The sequence below is a fragment of the Scomber japonicus genome, chromosome 8 (genome assembly GCF_027409825.1).
Source record: "Scomber japonicus isolate fScoJap1 chromosome 8, fScoJap1.pri, whole genome shotgun sequence".
NCBI lineage: Eukaryota > Metazoa > Chordata > Actinopteri > Scombriformes > Scombridae > Scomber > Scomber japonicus.
The window spans coordinates 22520956-22542817 of record NC_070585.1 but is presented as its reverse complement, the minus strand read 5'-3'; the positions used below and the strand labels follow the sequence as shown (position 1 = coordinate 22542817).

The 21862-nt window shown below is 40.6% G+C and overlaps 1 protein-coding gene across 1 annotated transcript in view; it reads right to left on the bottom strand.

Moving 5' to 3' along the window:
- enox2 (ecto-NOX disulfide-thiol exchanger 2) overlaps positions 1-21862 on the bottom strand; it is a 189916-nt gene that overhangs the window by 35212 nt on the left and 132842 nt on the right. The window contains exon 6 of the mRNA XM_053324124.1: positions 5327-5482. Within this exon, the coding sequence (XP_053180099.1) occupies positions 5327-5482 (156 nt within the window). The remainder of the gene's footprint in view (positions 1-5326; positions 5483-21862) is intronic.

Genomic DNA, 21862 nt, shown 5'->3' with positions numbered 1-21862 from the left:
AGGAAATGGGAGAGCATGGGAGAGCGTGCGGGAGCTGGGGGAGGGCGGCAGGGTTGTTGCTGCTCAGCTAAAGGTCAGTCAGAGGGGATGCTGCACGTGGTGTCAGGTTGAGTGTATGTAGCTAGAGGGTAATGACTACTTGTGATGGACACCATATGCAACCTTGTTACATACAGCCAGTGCTTTCCCTGTGATATTAGCTAAAGGCCTGAACACAACTAGTAGCTATACTTGTTTCCCTTTGTATATATTTGTGTGTTACTCTCCAAACTGCATATAACCTGCGTCCTTAATACGTCTATCATGTATTAGACAGTTGTATCATTGATATTACATCATTTTCAGTAGTATTGCATTTCCACACAGAGGAATTTGTGAACACTTTTCATATGCCATTACAGTTTTCTGTTCTCCATGTTGTAGTATAGTCAAACTGTATTGTACATTGAATGGATAAACATATTTCAGTTATTTTATAACACTTCCTTTTTGTCTTTTAACATTTCCGTCTTTAAACACTACTCATTATCATCAAAAGTACTCGTGATAATGAGCATTGTGAAATAATGACACGCCTCCATCATCAGTGACCACATTTGCACAGTAATATTCCAGGTTCAGGTTTTAGTAGTATTCCGTGGACATGTGTACAGCATTCGGAACATGCATCTCAATTGGAGTTTTTACCTCAGTTTGTGACACACTACATCTTGCCTATTAATGGTCAGCATTGTAAACAAAACTAACTAGATAACAGTTTGCAAGGCTGGGATTAAGATGCATGATGGGCTGGTTGTGTAACGCACCTCTGCACAGGCAAAAGGACATATGCTGGAGCAGGAAGGCAGACAGAGAAGAGGAAAGAGAGGGGAGTGGAGGGTTGGGCTGGAAAAAACAGAGCTTGCCTTCTCCACGACAGGGATGGACTGCTTATTATTCTAACATGCAGCCATGGATTGATGGTGACGACTCGGTGTGATGCACCAAAAACACTCAGCAGTGTAGTAAACATCATGGGACAACCTATGTACTGGATGTGCCTGTAGCTATACATTTACAATACCAGTCATATCAATGTCAATTATATCAGGCAGCAGCTCACTAATGTTTTTCACCTCGCTGGTTTCTTCACTCCCTGCAGAGATCTTATGATTCCTGGTCCCACTGAAGCAGAGGGAAACCCTGAAAACCTTCTGCATGTAAACGAGAATATCAGTCCAATATTCATTTTTCATTAGCTATGTAAACAGCTCAGTGGGAATATTGTAAAATTGTAATATTTTTTGAAATAAGGGCAAAAAGCTGAATGTTTTGTCCATGTAAATATAGTCTTCCCCTTCCATTCCCTTGTCCACCCTGTCATACTGCAGCAGAGCAACACAGACCTTGTGAGAGAGATGCTAGAAGATAATATTTCCAAAAATAACACTTATTTTCTGTGAAAGTTAAAGGCTGCTTAAGAAGCAGACATTACCAATAACCTGCCTCACATCAGATTTTATAATCTGAAAATAAAATTCAATAGAATTTCACAGGTAGCAGTGCCTATTCGATAAATAAACTGTGTGTTAATGTAGGTTTTATTCCTAAGGGTATAAAAAACTCAACAAGGCATTCTGTCTATCTGTCAATTTTCCGCAGCTTTCTGCAGGTCCAGGTTGCAATGGCTGCAAAGGTTCCCAGACGTATCCCAGGTGCCCCTCTCTTCAGCCATGTCCTCCAGCTCCTTGAGGAGAATCCTGAGTCATTTTCATGTCTAGGTTGGATACATAATCCCAAAAGCATTTTCAGAATCTGCCTTAGCGTCTCCTTCCAGTTAGACGTGCCTGGAATATCTCCACAGGAGGTGTCCGATGTGCATTCTGAGTAGATGACTGATCCACCTTGACTGGCCCTTTTGGATGCTTCCTTCTGGATGCCCCAGCTTTTCATCATTTAAGCATGAACCCAGACACCAGCAAAACAAATGAATTTCATATTTCAATTAGACAAACTACGTATAATTTTTACACTTTTAAAATCATGCATCTTGCCAGCAGAGTTCAAGACAGATTTAAAGGATGAGCTATGAACACACACTTACTGATCATCATTTGAAATGTTAAAAATATCCAACTTTGAGACCATAAATAACTAATTTGGACAACTAGGAAAACTATTCATACCCAAGTTCACTGGAAACCCTGACTTATCAATCTTGCACTTTAAAGGAAGAAAAATAACTTTTTCAGCCTGAATTCTTTAATTCTGCAACATTTGTTGGCTCAGAGACTATTTACTGACAGCACAGCTACACTCACAGATAACGAAGTCTTTTACCTGCCTGTCAAACAGGAGATAAACCTTAAATCTTGTCTGGACTGTCTGGATCTAAGTGAAGTTCTGTGGGGACCCAATAGATGTGAAGTCTGGCAGCTGCTAGCTCTGCCTGCATAATGCTGCTACAGTTCAGCGACTAATATGTACAGCTAACTGCTAACACTGGAACCAAAAAACCCCCAAATCCATTTAACAGCTTCACCATTCATAGACAACCACACAGCTACTTATTTACTGCTTTTTCAGGGTAGTGAAGCGCCCTGGTGCTGATTATTTACTGGCGTGAACAACCTGTTGGTGCTCCAATCTCATAATGAGAGGCCAAGAAGGTAGCCATCTTGTTTTGCAGCCTCCAGCTAAGTCAGCTCACAAGTCACAGAACTTTTGGTTTTCTATATCAGTGAAAAGGGCGTTACCTGTATCCTCCAGTTACCTATACTGTAAGTCTTCTCTAACCACTCCTATGTGAGGTCCAATCCAGCAGATAGATTTGAGATGTTGAGATGCTTAAATTATACATACATCACATTGCATCATTATTACACAAGCATGGATATAAACCAGGTAATTTCTACAGTATTGATGCAACCCATCTGTCTAGGCTATAATGTATAAATCCAAGGAGGCTAGCTGCATTCATATTTGATTTAATGCATTCAAACAGCACACAATAAGCTATTGCTTTACACTGAGGATTAAAGACAATCCTTGAAGTACATGGCAACATACACAGATGCTAGAATAAATAAAATAAATAAAAACTAAATCTGCATAACCGACTGCCTTTCATATCCAGTAGAGATCATTACATATGGTCAAAAGAATGTGCTCATATCAAAGAAACAGCATATCACAACATATAAGCTCAGAGGTAATCCTTTCTCAAGGGCTTTGAAAGAAGGATGGCAAAGGACATCAGCTTCACTAGAGCACTCATGCCAGTTTCAGGTTACTCAAACTAACTTCCTGTCATACTGGACCTAGAAAGTCAATGCCCAAACATTGCATTAGGGTAAGTGACCAGCAGGAGTCACCAAAATCATGAACTGAATGATCTCATGCTCAATTATCTTTCTTTTTTGACATTTTGGAAGCAACTCGCTCCCAAAATAAGGGGGGGGGGGGGGGGAGTGGGGCACTACACCTCAGACAGACATCACACATCACAGTGCACGCTAGAGGTTACCCGGCACTAAACAGACTTGTGAAGGCACAATCCTGCCAGACACACAAATCCATAAAGGATTAAGTGTATGATACGTTGCTGCATCTTACTTTCATGAGAAGAACTCTCAGATGTCTGCCTATTAAAAACACTCAGTTTACAGATCTTGTGGAACCAAAAAAAGTGAATGAGTTTTCAGAATAAAACTTGGAGGACTGGCTGAGATTGTCATTAAAATGCTAAAACCACCTTGAAGGACTCCATGTTTAGTGAGTCTGGGCCAAAGTTGTTCCTAGCTTCAGAGCTAACTTTTGAAGAACAAAACATTGAACTAAGTGGCAAACATGACACTTGGGTTAGGTCTTAAGGAGTTGTAGCATGTATTCACTAACAAATACCCTATACACACTGCACTATTCACAACTATACTGCTGATTTCATACTAGGTCAATTTACTATTTATTTAATCATACATCCAATTCATGTATGAATTCTAGGACACGTACAACACAGGAAAAAAAGTTCAACTTGTGTCACAGAGTGATTGTGACACTCTAGAAAGTTGTTGAGTGATTTCTTGACTGACTGATCCCTCATTCAGCCTCAGGGTGAATGTGTGTCCTTGCACAGAGTGTGCCTAGTTAATTTCATCGCAGTCAGAAATGTTTCTTCTGTGAAGTTAAACTTTTAATCAGCTTTTCCCTCGGCGCCATATTGTGACAATGACAGTTTACAATGAGCACACAAACACACCACAGATATACAAGCATATCTTCAAACCAGCTTTGCCTAACTTATTTGACTAAGAGAATGTGAGAGTGCGTGTTTTGTTTTGTGAAAGAGTTGTTAACTCCCAAACGCTACTGCGTGAGGAGCTTTTGTTTAGCTCAACCTTGAAGATGTAAGAATTTTTTGAAAAAAAGTCCCAAGGCAAAAAACTGTTCTCGAGCACGAAATCTGAAAAGCAAGTGTGGAATCAATCAAAGGGCCCCCCACTATCTTTTTTCTATCTTGGGATAATTGGAAGGTGGAGGGGAGATAAATATAAACAACAGCTTGTGCAGCAAAGCTCTAGTCACAACAGACAAAGTAACTTATCCTGAAATTTTTGTGTGCATGAAAATTCTGTTCATCATAATCAGGTTGATGGCTGTGCAAAAAGAGGAACAACATACGTTGTCATCTCTACACTCTGGCAGTGTTGATTGATGTTTTCCATCTTGGAATACCAACTTAGAATTCAATTTGAATAAAAGTATTAGCCTGCCATAAGAAACAACAGCACGGTGAATCATCCAAACAAATACACATATCGACATCTGCCATAACAATACTAATTGCTCACCTTCTTTGTTCTTGCATTTGAATTAAAGTTAGCTGATCTTTTGGCTAAAAGTTGTAAAATATTTAGAACTGAAGGGATTTGCAAATAAAACTATTCGGCCCTAAATATTTTAGAATTTCCAAGAAAAAATTACTTCACAAATGTGAATATTTGCTCTTTTTTTCTTTGTCTACAATTTTAGTAAAACAGGCAATTTGAGGATGTCAACTTGAGCTCTGAGAAGTTGTGATTTTTCACCAATAATTATTGATGAAAATGGTTGTTAGTTGCAGCCCTGATAACACTGCATGACTGAAATTCATCACAGATGTCCCATGATAATAAATAAACTATTTCTATGACAATTGAGTAATCCCATCCAATGAAGAAGGCCACAAGATGTTGAAAAATTAGGAAAATGTTACAGTTTGATAGCTTTCATAGTCGTGGCCATTTGGATGGAGACCCTAGATGGGGGGCAGCTGTTGTTCTAGGATCAGCATGAGATCATGACTTACTGGGGTTGGGGGGGAAGAGGGTGCAGGTCTTGCAGTGGATGATCTCCTTGATAACCGGTATATCCTGCGAGAGGGGTGCAGGCACCATACCTAGGCTGGGCATCATGGGGTTCATGGGGGTAATTCCGGCCATCATGCCGAGATTGGGGTCAAAATCTGGAGGTAGGAAAGAAATATGACTGAGAACACAAGCAGCAACTGTCTGAGAAAGAAGTAAAACAAACACAGTAATATTTAATCACAGATGTTTTTTTCAACAACTAACCCTTTGGCCAGTCATCAGTTCAGCCCACACTGTATCTTTTAAGTTTCATTTCACACTGTGTACTTATTCCCTGAGTGATTCCTTTGTCAACACCAGTGACACACAAGCAGCCTACATATAATGGAATACACAGCCATTCATGAATAAATCATCTCATAAACAACATGCATATTTTAAGAAGTTTTTTACTGAGTCACTCTGTCACTCACTTCCGCTGTTTGACCTTATAGATATTGTTTTGTGTCTAAACCCTACATAACAGAGACTCTTTATTTACAATATTGATTTAGACTGCAGCTTGGAAAACATGCACACACCTACACTCACAAACACATACGCGGACTGGCATCCAGAGTCATGTGCTTTCACGAGCACACCCATCCCAGTATGGAGCTTTTTGAAATGGAAATGACGCTGCCCTCTGGTATGTGCCTCAACATCACCTGCAGAGGATTTGGCGTCGACAATTATGCCGCAGGGTGTGCAATGTTTATGCACCTGTGTATGTGCAAGCAGAGGCACTGCTCTCTAAAACAAATCCTTCACTAGAGATTATACGCACGCTTTAATGTCCTGGATAGGTAACAAAATCAGTGTGACACACTGGCTAAAAATTGCTTTATTGAAGTTGTGTGCTGACTGTGAGACACAGTTGCAAAATAAGAAAAAATAAAATGATTATGCAAGAAAGCTACTTAATGACAAGTTTAATTTGAGACTATGACTATGCAGGATTAAGTATACAATCATCCATCTCAATCATCACTTATGACACACTCGAAGTTTGTGGTGATGTAATTATCTGCAGAGACTACCCCCTATTTTCTTATTATTTTGTTGTTTGGGACATTTCAGGGCATGAACCTCTGGGCAGTGGGTGTGTAGCTCCCAATCAATAACAGTACTGGGCGTGAGGTAGGGACTCATGGCTGTCTCTGTGTCTCTCCTCTGCTCTGCTCTCTGTCTCTGTGTCATAACGAGCTACAGGTCTGTGTGTATGCTTGACTGAGGGTTGAGCTATTCACACGCACAGAACAGAGAGGCTACAGCGGACGGGATGAAGCTCTGCATTCACACAAAATCCGGCAATGCAGCAACTACCCGCAGGGTTGTATGGAAGTGTGGGCGTGTTTACTTCTGCTTTAGAACATAACCGCGGTGAAACAATCATAAAATAACGTTTTATTTATCTGATTCACGGCTTTCTTCTCGCCCTCTTTATTCATTATTGAACTGGCTTGACCACCACTGCTCTCTTTCTATCTCTCTTTTTTTTTTGATGTTGAGTTGAGGAAGAGAGGCCAACTTTGAATGCTGTGTGTTTATCCTGAAAAGTATACCTTTAAATAAAAATGTGAACATAATTAAATATGCAGGTGTGATATCGATGGGAGGGCACACAGGCAGCAAACACCAGGTGAAACCAAGATTTACATTGATGAAAAAAAAATTAAATGTTGGTAATGAACATGACAAACACTAAATCAACTTTTGAACTAAACACTATTTTAGCTTTTCATGAATTGGCATGGTCTTCAATGTAAAGTTCAAATATTCAAGTTTTTATTTTATTTCAATTTGAATCTTTGCGAGTATTTTCAGTTCAATGTGATATTTCAGAGAATAAGAGCATTATATTGATATTGTGTGGATTCCATTTGACATCTGACTATTTTGATCTTCAATAGCAATAAATTCGACAAAGGCAAACTAATATTACCCTTCTACAGTGCACACATTAACTGGAAATAGATACTATATTTCCTCATAAGTGATTTCCTCTAAATCTGCTGCACAAGAAATAATGGATGAATTAAATGACACTCAGTGAAGGAGAATAAAGAAATATGCACATTACAGAAGGATAGGTCCCCGGAGCCAGAGAGGGTGTAATAAATATGTTAGACTGATAAGATCAGCTGAAGGACAAAACTGAGGAAAGGGAAATAGAGGCCAGATAGAGAAAACAAAACTAAAAAAAAAAAGCTAGGTGGAGTAAATTAAAGGAAAATAGATGGAAACCACTAAGGCTCACTTAGTCTATTGATGATCTCACCATCAGTCTCTAAACAGGTGTCATAGTGAGAGTGATAAGAAGGATCCCAGTTGCCAGGCAATTGATGACTTCTTCAGCGTGGTAAAGTGAAAGGAAAAAAGACAGATAGCAGGAGGAATGATAAGAAAAGGTGGATGGAATATGGGAGGGTGGTGCAATGGCCACCTGAATACCAAACACTTTTCATAATCAGGACTGAGGAAACAAAGACCAAATCATAAAGAAAAAGAAAGAGAAAGAATCATCCATAAGAGCTCACAAGTTGTATGTCAATGCAAAGAAACTAGATTTCAGCTCACATGGACAAAACAACCTGGTTGCATAGGGGCATGGCTGGTGCAGTTCCACTGCAGTGCTGCTTATGTTCCCTCTGGTGTGTGTGTGCTTGTGTATTTATCCGTGTCCATTAAGAGCCAGAGACCTAAAACGAGCATGTAGCAAAGCTGCATGTAATAAAAGAGATTATTTACTTCTTCAGGATTTCCGGCTATATTAGAGTTCTCTCATGTCCATTTTCAACATACTATTATTTCCTCCCTCTTTGGTGCTACCCATTACAACACATGCTGAGACACAGATGAACCTGCACACACACGGACTACTGCTATGTGTATATTAATACAGTGATCTAAGGGAATTACTGTTATTTTCAAGACTTTAATGTATTCATTACTTCAGTAGTTATCAGAGCAGAGGTCAGATTTGAAAAAGTATTATCGTGGTGTGTTTGGTTGTTTTTCCAGCTAGTGTGAAATGTACACTAAAAGGAGAATGCTAAAGTAGTAACCTTATTTAATCCTGCACTTTGCTTGTTGTTTTGAGTTTAGGAGTCCTAACCCTCCATTTTGTTCTTTAGTGTAATGTTGTTCAAAACAAACACGACTGGCTCTCGCCTGGTTGTCGCTTGCATTGCGTCAGGGAACTCTGTAGCTTGGCGGGGGTGCTGGGCTGCGATCCAATTCACAACAAATAGCAGCATATTGCTGGCTTGGCCTTTGAGTCTCTATGTGTGTAAGAAAACTGTCCTAAAGATTAATGATTAATAATAATGTATTCATCATTCTGAAGGAGAAAGAACGGTTGAATATAAGGTAAGATGGAGGCCGTATGCCAGAGTTTCCCCTGGGGTTTCCAAATCATTAAATCTGCTCCTCAGTACAGTCCTGCGCCTACTCTAAACTCTTATATCTGCTTATGTGACAAGTGTTCAATTTATGCAATCTGAAAACATGGAATTTACACAGTCAAAGAAATAAAAAGTGTGAATCCTCATCATAGATTAAATCATAGCACAGCATGGAGTGTCTCTCCTGTGTAGCTGCTGCTGTGGCTCTGTTCTCTGTTTCCATTACAGTTAGTTTTATAGTTAGTTTAAACTGAGGCAAAACTGAAAGAGTCTATAGCATGAAAAGCTGTTATCCTGAATTGCAATGTGTAGAATAATGGAGCTAACGTAAAGTGCAGTGATTCAACTGTCAATAATGATGAAACGAGCTAAATGACTATGCCTTCAACACAGTCAGAATCAGGTTGTTAAAAAAAAAAAAAAAAAAAAAAATCACAGTGTGATGTGTGGAGAGGTATTATATATATATGGACATAATATATGTTTAAAACACATTCTGAATAACTAGAACATGATTGGACACCAAATACTTATAATGAACTAGATGAAAGATCATTAAGGTATAAACCTGAGACAGATTAGAGAATGAGGGATTCAACTTCAGAAAAGGATCTCGGTATGACGAGTGACTTTAGAACAAAGGATTCAATTTTGATACGTTTTCAAATGTTTCAATCTTTATCAATCTTCATTTATATAGCACTAAATCACAAGAAAAAGTTATCTCAAGGAACTTTTCACATAGAGCAAAGTTCAGGAAAACTGTTCTTTTGCATCTTTGATGCAAATGATTATTTTTTGAGATTTAGTTTTTAATATCAATGTATACATAGCAATACATCTATTTTTACAGTCTTTTTGTAATAACTAATACATATTACATGGTTCGACTGAGATACAGAATGTACTACCAGCAAATAGGCTGCATACTCAATAAGAAAAAGGGAGAGTTAGCCTCTTTGAGTCAGTAGGAACTCCACAGAGAGATTTAGAGAGCACGAGGGTATTCTTGAACACGAACAACAAAAAGAAACCTAGGGCTGGGTCCACCCACATATGGCCACACATCTGTCTGATCCTTTTTGCCGTGCTGTGTATGAGCTTCAGTCTCTATTCTCTCTCATGTTGGAAAACTGAAATTCACAAACATCTCCCTGTTAACACCCCTTCCTTGTACAATAACATGCAGGAGTGAGCATGCATACACACATATAACACTGGCCTCTAATGTTAACACACACACACACAAACACACTTTGTTCTACATCTCATTCCTCTCCATCATGTTCTTTAGATAGATGTTAAACAATCTATCTCCAGAGGGTATTTCCAGAGGCTTTTTTCAGAGTAATTACATTTTGAGCTGCCCATCGATGAGAAGGTGTGGAAAAGTTTTAAAAATACTGACATTTGATTGTTTCAAGCTTCTAGCTATTAATGTCATCCTCCTCTACCCTCCCCGTCTTTCTCCTCTCTGATTTTCAGGGTAAACGTCCCTTCTAGCAGTCAGCGGTGGATGGGTGGAGGGTTGGGGTGGTGGGAGGAGGGACATAGGCCGTTGCTGTGAGGCATGCTGGATAATATTCTCTAATGAGGCGAGCGAGCCATGCCACCTGGAACCCTACCAGTGGCTGAAATCTGCCTCTCTCAATCTCTGCCAAGAGTCAACCCTCCTTTCATTTCCATATGAACATCTCCGACTTCATTTTCCCTTACAGGAACATTTCTCCAGCTTGCAACCTGCAGGACAGGAAAAGTTATTCCATCTCCCTATTGCATTACATCTAAATAAGAATCTAATTCACCTTATGGTGCCTTTCAAAAATCTGTCTTCTTTAGCTGACACCTCCATACTCAAATATCCATAACAAATCTAGCTTTTAACAATATCTAGCCTATAATCTAATACATCTGCCATGGGTAGGAATAACTGTCAGAAAGTCGCATTTCAGTAGCCCAATAAGAACTGCTCTACTTTTTTGCCAAACACACTGTATATCCCAAGTAAGGGAGTCTTCACCTCTCTGCTCTGTCCGCCTACATGCAGCCAAAAACCTCTGGCATCTTACCAGTGCAGCTCCAACAGTCAACAGAAAGGGACACAGCATTCAGGCCAAGGATTTCAAAGAACCTATGGCGAAGGAAGATTCTGATTTATAGTTTGGGGGACTGAGGTGAGGCGGGGGAGGGATGACATTCAATTGAGGGGCACTGTTTAAATGATTTGTTATGAGGCATGACACCAAGTTTTCAATATATTCCACTGTGGTTTTGTGTGTGTGTATTTGTATATGTGTGCACAGTAGTGAAGGGCTTTGTGGCACCTGTGGAGAGGGAATGAGGATGAGTGGGACGCAACGGACAAAGGAGTGATTGTTTATTCAGGGAACACTCGTCTGTCCCTGGAGCCTCTTTATTTATTTTCCAGGGTGTATGAATGTAAGTGTGTTGTTGGTGCATTAGTATGTGCATCTCAATTATTACTGATAAACCTTCAAATACAAGTGCGTGAAAAGGAACACGCTTTCCTGGAGAATGTGTGGTATGTATGTACGTGTGTGTGGCTAGTAAGCTTCTTTTGTTATTCCCCAACATGTTTTTGTCTAATATGCAGCTTTGACTCAAGGCAAGGCAGGTTCAAAATATGAGAAAAAAGCAAACTCACTAATCAATCCAATCATTCCTGTGAAAATAGAGAAGGCCATTACACACCTCTGAAAAGCTGTGCAGGGACTGGGCTGCTGTGCAGTTATTGGCTGGGTAAAATAAACTTAACTTTCAAGGTCAGGCGAAAATTAAAAAGAGAGTCAGGTAACAGGAAAAAAAAAAGCAAACAAGCATCACTGCAACTGAAAGGCGGATCTGTGTTCAAGGCTCTTAATATTATGTAGTTCAAGGACTGCCAGGATCCACGGTCAGATCTGAGGGGTCAATGATGAAAAGAAGATAGTGTATGTCTGTTACACAAGTTTGTGTATATTTTTTTCAAACTTGTACTCTAAATGTTACTTTTTTCTGAGGAACACTGGATACTTTCACAACTTTAGACCTCCCAAAATCCTTTGAATAGAGAAGGCAAAATTACAGTCATCGTCCATAACCTGTGATAAACAAGGACGAATAACTTCATTTTTAGAGCACTTCCCTAAAAAAAGTGACACATTTTTTAACATTAACAAGATAGTGCTTCATTAAAAGGGATCACAAATCATAAATGTTGGGAACTGCAGATAAAAGCCAACTGTACTGAGGAGCTGGTATGTATACTTGAACATTGTCAATGTCAAGTGTCTTGGATCATAAAAACCTTCTTGGGAGGTCTGTATTTTGAGAGAAGTATAGAAGAGGAACTCTATAGCTTTCCATCTGGTTCCACTCACAGCGTGGATATGCTAGACAGAACACTGATGAAAGTTGGGGAAATACATGGTGAATGCTCCTGGAAAAGGATATAGTGTTAAAACCAGATGTTGGTTCCTGCTGTTACTGTTGCCATTTTTGTTGCATTCTCATGGTTCACACTATACAAGAATAAAGTGTTGTTATTGTGAATATGTCATGACTTGCCTATGTGCTGTTTATCAGACAGGGCTCACTTTGTGTGATTGAGAAGCCATGTGTATGTCCTCGTGATATACCTAGCACCAAGAATTCAGGTAATCTGTGATGCTATTGCAAACTGGGCATTTCTAAAACCAGGATCATTCACCATAACCTTCTCTGACCAGAGGAAAAACCCATGAATGTAAAATTCTGTACATTTTTCCATAACCACAGGAACTCTGTCTCTGGTCTGTTTGAATTCTTGTCTGCACAAGTAAGCAGATCTTGCGGTACGGATGATAGGAACTATAAGAGGTTCATCATACTATTTATATCTTTGGTTTTTGACAAGCTTAAACAAACTGCTACTCCATATTCCTGAGTAGGATAAAGCATATCAGTGTGTTGACTCTGCACACAGTCTACAGAGTAACATCAGTTCACTAAAATGATGAGTGATAATGCCCTCTATGATCATAACAATGAAAAACTGGATCTCTGGCGAGCAGACTGCAGCTATTAAGACTAAAAACCATACAATCAATACACTTCACTGTTTATTTCTCCAGAGATATGCTGGATCCTGCATTTTCTCTCACATGTGGGTCAGTTTCCCTAAACTTTAGCTGTCCTGAAGTTCATCTGCTGATTGATGTGACTGTGTGCCTTACGCATTCTTTCTTCTTTAGATGCTATTCATTTTATGCGCCACCCTCTCCATTGACCTCCTTAAATAAAAATTTTGATGAGTGCCACAACTTCATGTCAATTTTTTCCCCAAATATGGCTTCAACAGATCCCCTGCTGCTCAAGAAAATGGGGGATTTTACTTGAATTCCCTCTGTCCTTGGCCTATTGCTGACATCGGGCTACATGAGTCAAGTATTGTACAGCCGGAAATCACAAATTACCCTCACAGGACGTTTTATGACATCCTCTATTCTTACATAACATAACATAGCAGGAGGAAAAAACAAGAGGGGAAAGATGCCTCTTCTGGGACAAACAGATATGCAAAGGATGTCATAGATGCGAGGAGAGAGAAGAAGCAATGGCAAAATGACAATATGGAGACACAAATACAAGTACAAACGTATAATATACATCATGGATACAAGAAGATGTTGATCAAACTCCAGGTGCCGTCAAAAAACATTAAAACATACTTTAGACCACAAAAATTCTCTTTACCTTCAACACCATTTATCATTTAAACACATGTGGCTTAAATACAAGCCACAATACTCTCCCTCTCTCACAAAAAAATCACTAATATAAACATGTGCTAGAACCTTCCTGACAAATGAAGCCACTGCCTAACCCTTCAACAGATATAAGTGTCATCATTGGAGATGTACACCAGGCTTTGTGAGGCTGCAGAGTTTTGATGGCTCTGCCCACAGTGGTCTGTTTATCCAGCTGTCTGTCTGGATAAATCCACTTGGCTGGAGGCAGGGAAAAAACTCTGCTGTGAAGAAATACATTCCGGGCTCACAATGGATGAAACAGAGGCGAAGTCTAATGTGGATAACGAAAGCACTCCGGCACACAGTCACTTCTAATGAATGAGCCTGAAATGGACTCGTAAAAACCCACTTAAATGTACATGTAGGAAACATATGACTGATTGCATGTGTGCACAAATACACAGAGATCAAATGGAAAAGGACAAAGTGTGACAGTGAATTCCCCCTTGTTGTTTAGAGGTGAAACAAAAAGGAGACAAAGATAATGTTCAGTCATGATGGAGAATCAATAGCTAATCCACGTGGATTACTTCAAAGGCCCAAGGTGCCCTGGTAGCAAGCTCTGCACGACAGCTAACTGAGTGTGTGACAACATGTGAAAGTGTGTGTGTGCCTGGAGCTCTGTCATCAGAGTCTCTAAATAAAGCATGAAAAATCAAAAGAAAAAAGAGGAGTGCAGGTGCCTTTTTTGGGGAAGTAAATGTAATACAAAGGTGAATTTTACGCATATTTGCCCAACCTTGAGCTTCTTTGTCTTCATACGTTGTTTTAAAAGGGTTGGGCAAAAAGGGAGAACTCATGTAGATGTCTTCCCACTTAAATATTCCTCTTGTGGTTCAACAAGTAAAGTTAGCTGAAGTAATAATGCAAAGCTGGAAAATATAGTCCTATGAGGAATATATGTAACATTTATCTGGAGTAGTGAGATCATAAAACAAGAGAACATTTCTGAAATTTGCCCTCTGTGTAAAAGAGCTCATCTCTGCAAAAAGCAAGTGTGTGTGTGTGTGTGTGTGTGTGTGTGTGTGTGTGTGTGTGTGTTCTAATGGACCTCTGGGTTACAGTGACGGGACTCAGATTTAATGAGACATTAAAGAGATGCTGGTTAATTTGCACGGGTGAGGTTGGGAGGGGAATACGCAAGAAGAGAGGACGGAAGAGGGAAAAAGGTAGGGAAGCACCAGCTGTTTTTCCAGGTGATCAACAAGGGGAGGCACAGCTGTCCTCTTCACCCGACTCTCCTCCCTCTCAATCTCTGTCTCCTCCCTTTCCTCTCCACATCACACTCTGCTGCTGATACTTGATGTATTACACCACTTGAGGCTTAAAGCCCCTGCACACCAACGGAGGAGAGTTTGATTATTTTTTTTCCTGATTAGAGCTCTTTTCAGGCTTGTGAGGGTGTGCACACACCGTGCTTGACTGACATCCCCTCCCTTATTCTCCTGTTAGTGGGACAAATTGCATCTCTATCCTTCTTATTAGTACAGGAGGTTCAGTGACCTTACGAAACTCTGGCAAAGGTCCTCCACCTTCAACCTGAGGTCATGTTCATGTAGTATCAGACTTACTATAATTACCGCTTGTGAACAGCATTCATGTCACCATCACCAAGTTGGAAACACAACTGGGAAAGTCTCCACTATGATACACTTCGGCGCAAAAATTATACAGTAGCGTCTAATAAAAACACAGTTTCTTTATATGAGCCATAGTTCATCGTTCAAGGTAATTAAACCTTAATTTTATAGGATGTGATGGATATTGTTCTGTACTTTCAATGCACAGTATTTTTTAACCCTCACACAACCAACGATGAGATGAGTCAATTAATCAGTTAGTCGATTACCAAAAAAATCACGAGTAACTATTTTGATAATCAACTAATTGTTTTAGTCATTTTTCAAGTAAGAAAATCTAAACATCACCTTGTTAATTGTATGCCTTTCCCTGTCTTAATGGTCTAGTAAATGCAATATTTTGGGTTTTGGACTTTGAACAAGATATCTGATATCTGCTCTAGAAAATTGCCATTGGGCATTTCAACTATTTCATGATGTTATATAGAACAAAATGAATCCATTAGTTGAGAGAATAACTGTCAGTTTTATCAATTATGAATATAAAAATGAGTTGCAATCCTACATACAACTATTTTTTTCCCGCCCGCTTCTACTGTCCATCCCATGTGACATGAGCCCCGCATTAGCAGAGGTCTAATCATACAGAATAAGTGAAAACACCTGTTTGGGTGTTCATGGCCTTGAACTTATTCACGCACACACACTGATTAAGGTCTCCTACTTGGCTTTCCTTCCCATTACAACAACACAGTACAAAGCCAACTAGCATATGCACCTTGTTTAAAAGTATGACTTTAGGCAATAATTGGTAAGTCTAAAAAACAGTTTAATTGATCTTCCTAACAGCAGGCACTTTCAGTTGCCAAACACAGGTGCAGCCAATAACATCACTGATGAATGCATTCCATTTAGGTGTTGTTGTTAATGTTGTATTACTGGCATGGCTTAATGATGCACATAAAATGGAACAGAGCCATCGTTAGCGTCATTAGTTACACCTGTGCTATTCCTGCTATGACAACTTAAAATGTCTGTCTGGCTGTAAAAAGGTGTTTAAATACTTCACGGGAACTTCAAAAGGAAAACTTAAGAGGGAAGATGACACTCTCTAAAATACACAGTTCATGAAAAAATACAGACTCTTAAATGGATGTGTGTCCAATGTCCTTTCTCCATCGTAAACATTAGGTTTTGCTCCACCTCTCCCTTGACCTCTATGAGAAGTTCTTCACCCACTTGTGTGCAGGCTTTTGTTTACCAGATTTGAAATATACCAGGCATGTGTGTGTATGTGTGTGTGAGAGAGACTGTGTGCGTGTCCCCCCCATATTTCTCAAGGAGTGCATTTGAAAGACTGTTTGTCTCGAAGTCCATACACACATGCACTCACAAACCTAGCATATTTCAAATATGAAAGTGCATTTCAGCTAAGTAGTGGGAAGTGATTTATAAAAGGCTTTAGGGAATGGCTTTCTACTGAGGAGAGAGAAAAAACATGGCAGAATAACTCTTCTGAGATGGAGAGTGGGAGGGTGCTGCTGAACCTAATGTTATAGATAGCAGAGCAATTGGTTAGGCTGAATATTAGAGTGGTGGATCAGAATGGAGTAGCTCAACCTTGTGCTCCCTGAGATTGAAATTACACATGAAAAATATCCAAATCAATTGATTACAACGATTTTTAATACCCATAATGTACACTTTTGGTACACTGGAATCTATGACTGTCTGAATTTTCATCTATACTTGGGAGCTGGAGGAAGAAAAAAAGCGATGAGCAGAAATATGTGTAGAGGTTTGAATTAATCTTGTAAAATGTATAGTTACTAGAAGCAACTATAATTTTGTGTTGATTTTAGTCACCCTTGTGGACAAAATCAGTAGTGCATTCCTAGAACAAAGACTGCATTTCCTACCTTAGTGTTGTTCAGCTCTTGGCTAGCGAGTGCATCTGTTTTGAAAGCCAGTGAAAGATAGAACTACTTATATTTAATACTATTTTTCTTTTTTAAACATAGCTGTTTGCAGATTGCATAGCAATGAGGTAATGTATCCACTAGTGGCTATGTTAGAATAATAATAGTAATTAAAACTGCAAGCAGTGATGAACGGGCCCTCGCGCCCCCATGCACCGCCTTGTACGCGAATGTCGGTGCATGCTGCAGTCACATGGCCGACACAGCGGGCACGTAGACGTCTTGGCACCCGGGCTCGTAATGAACACTGTGTGATGGGGCTAAGTCACATTGCATGTCTCCACTAGGTGGCGCTAGAGATCACCCACCAATAACATGTCATGTTGCAGTGTATGATGTGGAGAACACATCCTGTAAATTTCATGTAAATCGGATAATGTTTGTGATATGAGGCTGACTTCCTGTGTCCAGTAGGTGGCGCTGTGTATATGAAGCAGTATTGATGCATAGATGTGTTCAGGGCGGGACCCTGTACATGTGTGATCAATTTGGTGTAGACGGGACAATGTCTGTAGGAGTTATAAGGACTTCCTGCTTCATGGCGAAGCATCGAAATTGTTTGCACAGCCACGCCCAACAGGAATAAGTCATAAAAAAGCTTTTGATAACTTTTTATCTCCAATGTGTCAAGATGACTCTGTGTGAATTTGAAGTGGATGGGATGAAATCCCTAGGACTAGTTCGATCAAATATGAGGCCTGGAAATGACCAAAAAACTCAGCAAAATATAGCATTTTTCCCAAGATGGCCGACTTCCTGTTGGTGTTAGGGTATGGGTCCAAATGGCGTTTTTGTGCGTCTGGAGATGATACATAAACCTACCGAGTTTCATTCTTGTATGTCAATCGGGAAGGCTGAGGTACAATTTTGAAATATTCAAGGGGGTGCTGTTGAGCCGTTTAGCCACGCCCATCCCATTGAAGTATATAGGAAGTTTAATGAACCCACTCCAGACGTGTGTGTTGAGTTTCGTTACCGTGGAGGCATCCTTTGCCCCTGAAAACTGTAATCGTATTTTCATGGCGTTGAATGTGTTGTCATGGCAACGGTATTTGATGATGGGTCATGAGTTGCAGAATGTAGCATCACCAAGGTCTTATGTCTCAGCTGAGTGAATTTCAGGTATAAATACTTAAGATTATGGGAGTAATCAGTGACAGACTGAAGCAAGTGACTTCCTGTTGCCAGTAGGTGGCGCTATGACTGTCACTAAATATGAGACTGTACATGTGTTCAGACCGAGACACTGAACAAGCATCTGAAATTTGGAAAAGCTGAGACCATGTGGAGTCAAGTTATAAGGGTTTGAAATTTCATGGCGAAGCATCGAAATTCGCCGCGTCACCACGGCAACCAGGAATGACGTGGGAAAAAGCTTTTGATAACTTTTCATCTCCAATGTCTCAAGATGACTCTGTGTGAATTTGAAGTGGATGGGATGAAAACTCTAGGAGTAGTGCATTCAAATATGATGCCACAATCTGCATTAAAATCAATATTTTGATTCAAAATGGCCGACTTCCTGTTGGAGTGACGTCATGGAACCCATAGACTTTTTTGTGCGTCTTGACATGATGAACATGTGTACCGAGTTTCGTTTCTCTATGTCAATCTGTCGTGAGGGGCTCGATGTTCTTGATTTTGCAGGTGGCGCTAGAGAGCCATTTTGCCACGCCCATTTGTGCAGACCATAAAATATCAAAATTTTCGCCGGGCCTGGCTTGCGTGCAAACTTTGGTGACTTTACGAGCACGTTCAGGGGGTCAAAAAGGCCGTTGTTGTGGGAGAAGAAAAATAATAATTAAAGCTGCAAGCAGCGATGATCGGGCCCAAGCCCCCCCACGCACCGCCCCGTACGCGCATGTCGGTGCGTGCTGCAGTTACACGGCAGACACAGCGGGCACGTAGACGTCTTGGCACCCGGGCTCGTATTGAACGTTGTGTGATGGGGCTAAGTGATATCGCATGTGTCCACTAGGTGGCGCTAGAGATCACCCACCAATTATATGTCATGTTGCAGTGTGTGATGTGGAGAACACATCCTGTAAATTTCATGTAAATCGGATAATGTTTGTCATATGAGGCTGACTTCCTGTGTCCAGTAGGTGGCGCTGTGTATATGAAGCAGTATTGATGCATAGATGTGTTCAGGGCGGGACCCTCTACATGTGTGATCAATTTGGTGTAGACAAGACAATGTCTGTAGGAGTTATAACGACTTCCTGCTTCATGGCGAAGCATCGAAATTGTTTGCACAGCCACGCCCAACAGGAAGAAGTCATCAAAAAGATTTTGATGAGTGGCGTTAGGTCTCAGCTGAGTCAATTTCAGGTGTAAATACTTAAGATTATGGGAGTAATTAGTGAAAGAATGAAGCAAGTGACTTCCTGTTGCCAGTAGGGGGCGCTATGACTGTCACTAAATATGAGACTGTACATGTGTTCAGACCGGGACGCTGAACAAGCATATTAAATTTGGAAAAGCTCAGACCATGTGGAGTGAAGTTATGAGGGTTTGAAATTTCATGGCGAGACATCGAAAATCGCCACGTCACCACGGCAAACAGGAATGACGGACAAAAAAGCTTTTGATAGCTTTTCATCTCCAATGTCTCAAGATGACTCTGTGTGAATTTGAAGTGGATGGGATGAAATCTGTAGGAGTAGTATGTTCAAATATGATGCCACAATCGGCAGTAAAATCAATACTTTGATTCAAAATGGCCGACTTCCTGTTGGAGTGACGTCATGGGCACCGCAGACTTTTTTGTGCGTCTTGACATGATGAACATGTGTACCAAGTTTCGTTTCTCTATGTCAATCTGTGGCGAGGGGATCGATGTTTTTCATTTCTCAAGGGGGCGCTACAGAGCCATTTTGCCACGCCCATTTACAAAAACCATAAAATATCAAATTTTTCGCCAAGTCTGGCTTGCTTTGGTGAATTTGGAAAAGCTCAGACCATGTGGAGTCAAGTTATGAGGGTTTTAAATTTCATGGCGAGGCATCGAAATTCGCCGCGTCACCACGGCAACCAGGAATGACGGGCGAAAAAGCTTTTGATAACTTTTCATCTCCAATGTCTCAAGATGACGCTGTGTGAATTTGAAGTGGATGGGATGAAAACTCTAGGACTAGTTAGTTCAAATATGAGGCCTGGAAATGACCAAAACATGCACCAAAATTGAGCATTTTTCCCAAGATGGCCGACTTCCTGTTGGACTTAGGGTATGGGTCCAAATGGGGTTTTTGTGCGTCTGGAGATGATACATAAACCTACCGAATTTCATTCTTCTATGTCAATCGGGAAGGCTGAGGTTCAATTTTGAAATATTCAAGGGGGCGCTATTGAGCCGTTTAGCCACGCCCATCCCATTGAAGTATATAGGATGTTAAATTAACCCACTCCAGACGTGTGTGTTGAGTTTTGTTACCGTGGAGGCATCCTTTGCCCCTGAAAACTGTAATCGTATTTTCATGGCGTTGAATGTGTTGTCATGGCAACGGTATTTGATGATGGGTCATGAGTTGCAGAATGTAGCATCACCAAGGTCTTATGTCTCAGCTGAGTTAATTTCAGGTATAAATACTTAAGATTATGGGAGTAATCAGTGAAAGAATGAAGCAAGTGACTTCCTGTTGCCAGTAGGTGGCGCTATGACTGTCACTAAATATGAGACTGTACATGTGTTCAGACCAGGACACTGAACAAGTATATTAAATTTGGAAAAGCTCAGACCATGTGGAGTGAAGTTATGAGGGTTTGAAATTTCATGGCGAAGGATCGAATGGTGAAGGAAATTGTTGGTGCCGCCACGGCCAAACCGGATCCCTAATCAGAAAGTTCTTGATAACTTTTCATCTCCAATGTCTCAAGATGTTTCTGAGTGAATTTGAAGTCGGTCGGATTAAATCCCTAGGACGAGTTCGCTCAAATGCGATGCGTGGAAATCGCCGAAATCGCGGCAAAAACGCAGATTTGATACAAAATGGCTGATTTCCTGTAGGAGTGAGGGTATGGGTCCAAGAGACTTTTTTGTGCGTCTTTACACGATACATATGTGTACTGAATTTCGTTTGTCTAGGACAATCTCAGGGGTGGGGCTCGCTTTTTTAAATTTTCTAGGGGGCGCTACAGAGCCATTTTGCCACGCCCATTTATGCAAACTAGAAAATATGAAATTTTTCGCCGGGCCGAACATGATTGCACATTTTGGTGACTTTTCGAGCACGTTCAGGGGGGTAAAAACGCGTTCGTTGTGGGAGATGAATAATAATAATAATTTTGACGATTACAATAGGGCCTTCGCACTGTTGAGTGCTTGGGCCCTAATAATCTTGACAGATACAATAGGGCTTCGCGCTGGTCAGCGCTCGGGCCCTAATAATCCGGGCAATTACAATAGGGCTTCGCGCTGGTCAGCGCTCGGGCCCTAATTATACTATGTTTTAGTGACACCACCAAATCCACCAATTCTGCACCTTCCTGCAGGGTTATGTGGAGGTGTGAATGTGTTTGTTTGTGCTTTAAAACATAACCACTGTGAAACAATAAGAAATTAAAACTGCAAGCAGTGATGAACGGGCCCTCGCGCCCCCATGCACCGCCTTGTACGCGCATGTCGGTGCATGCTGCAGTCACACGGCAGACACAGCGGGCACGTAGACGTCTTGGCACCGGGGCTTGTAATGAACACTGTGTGATGGGGCTAAGTCACATTGCATGTGTCCACTAGGTGGG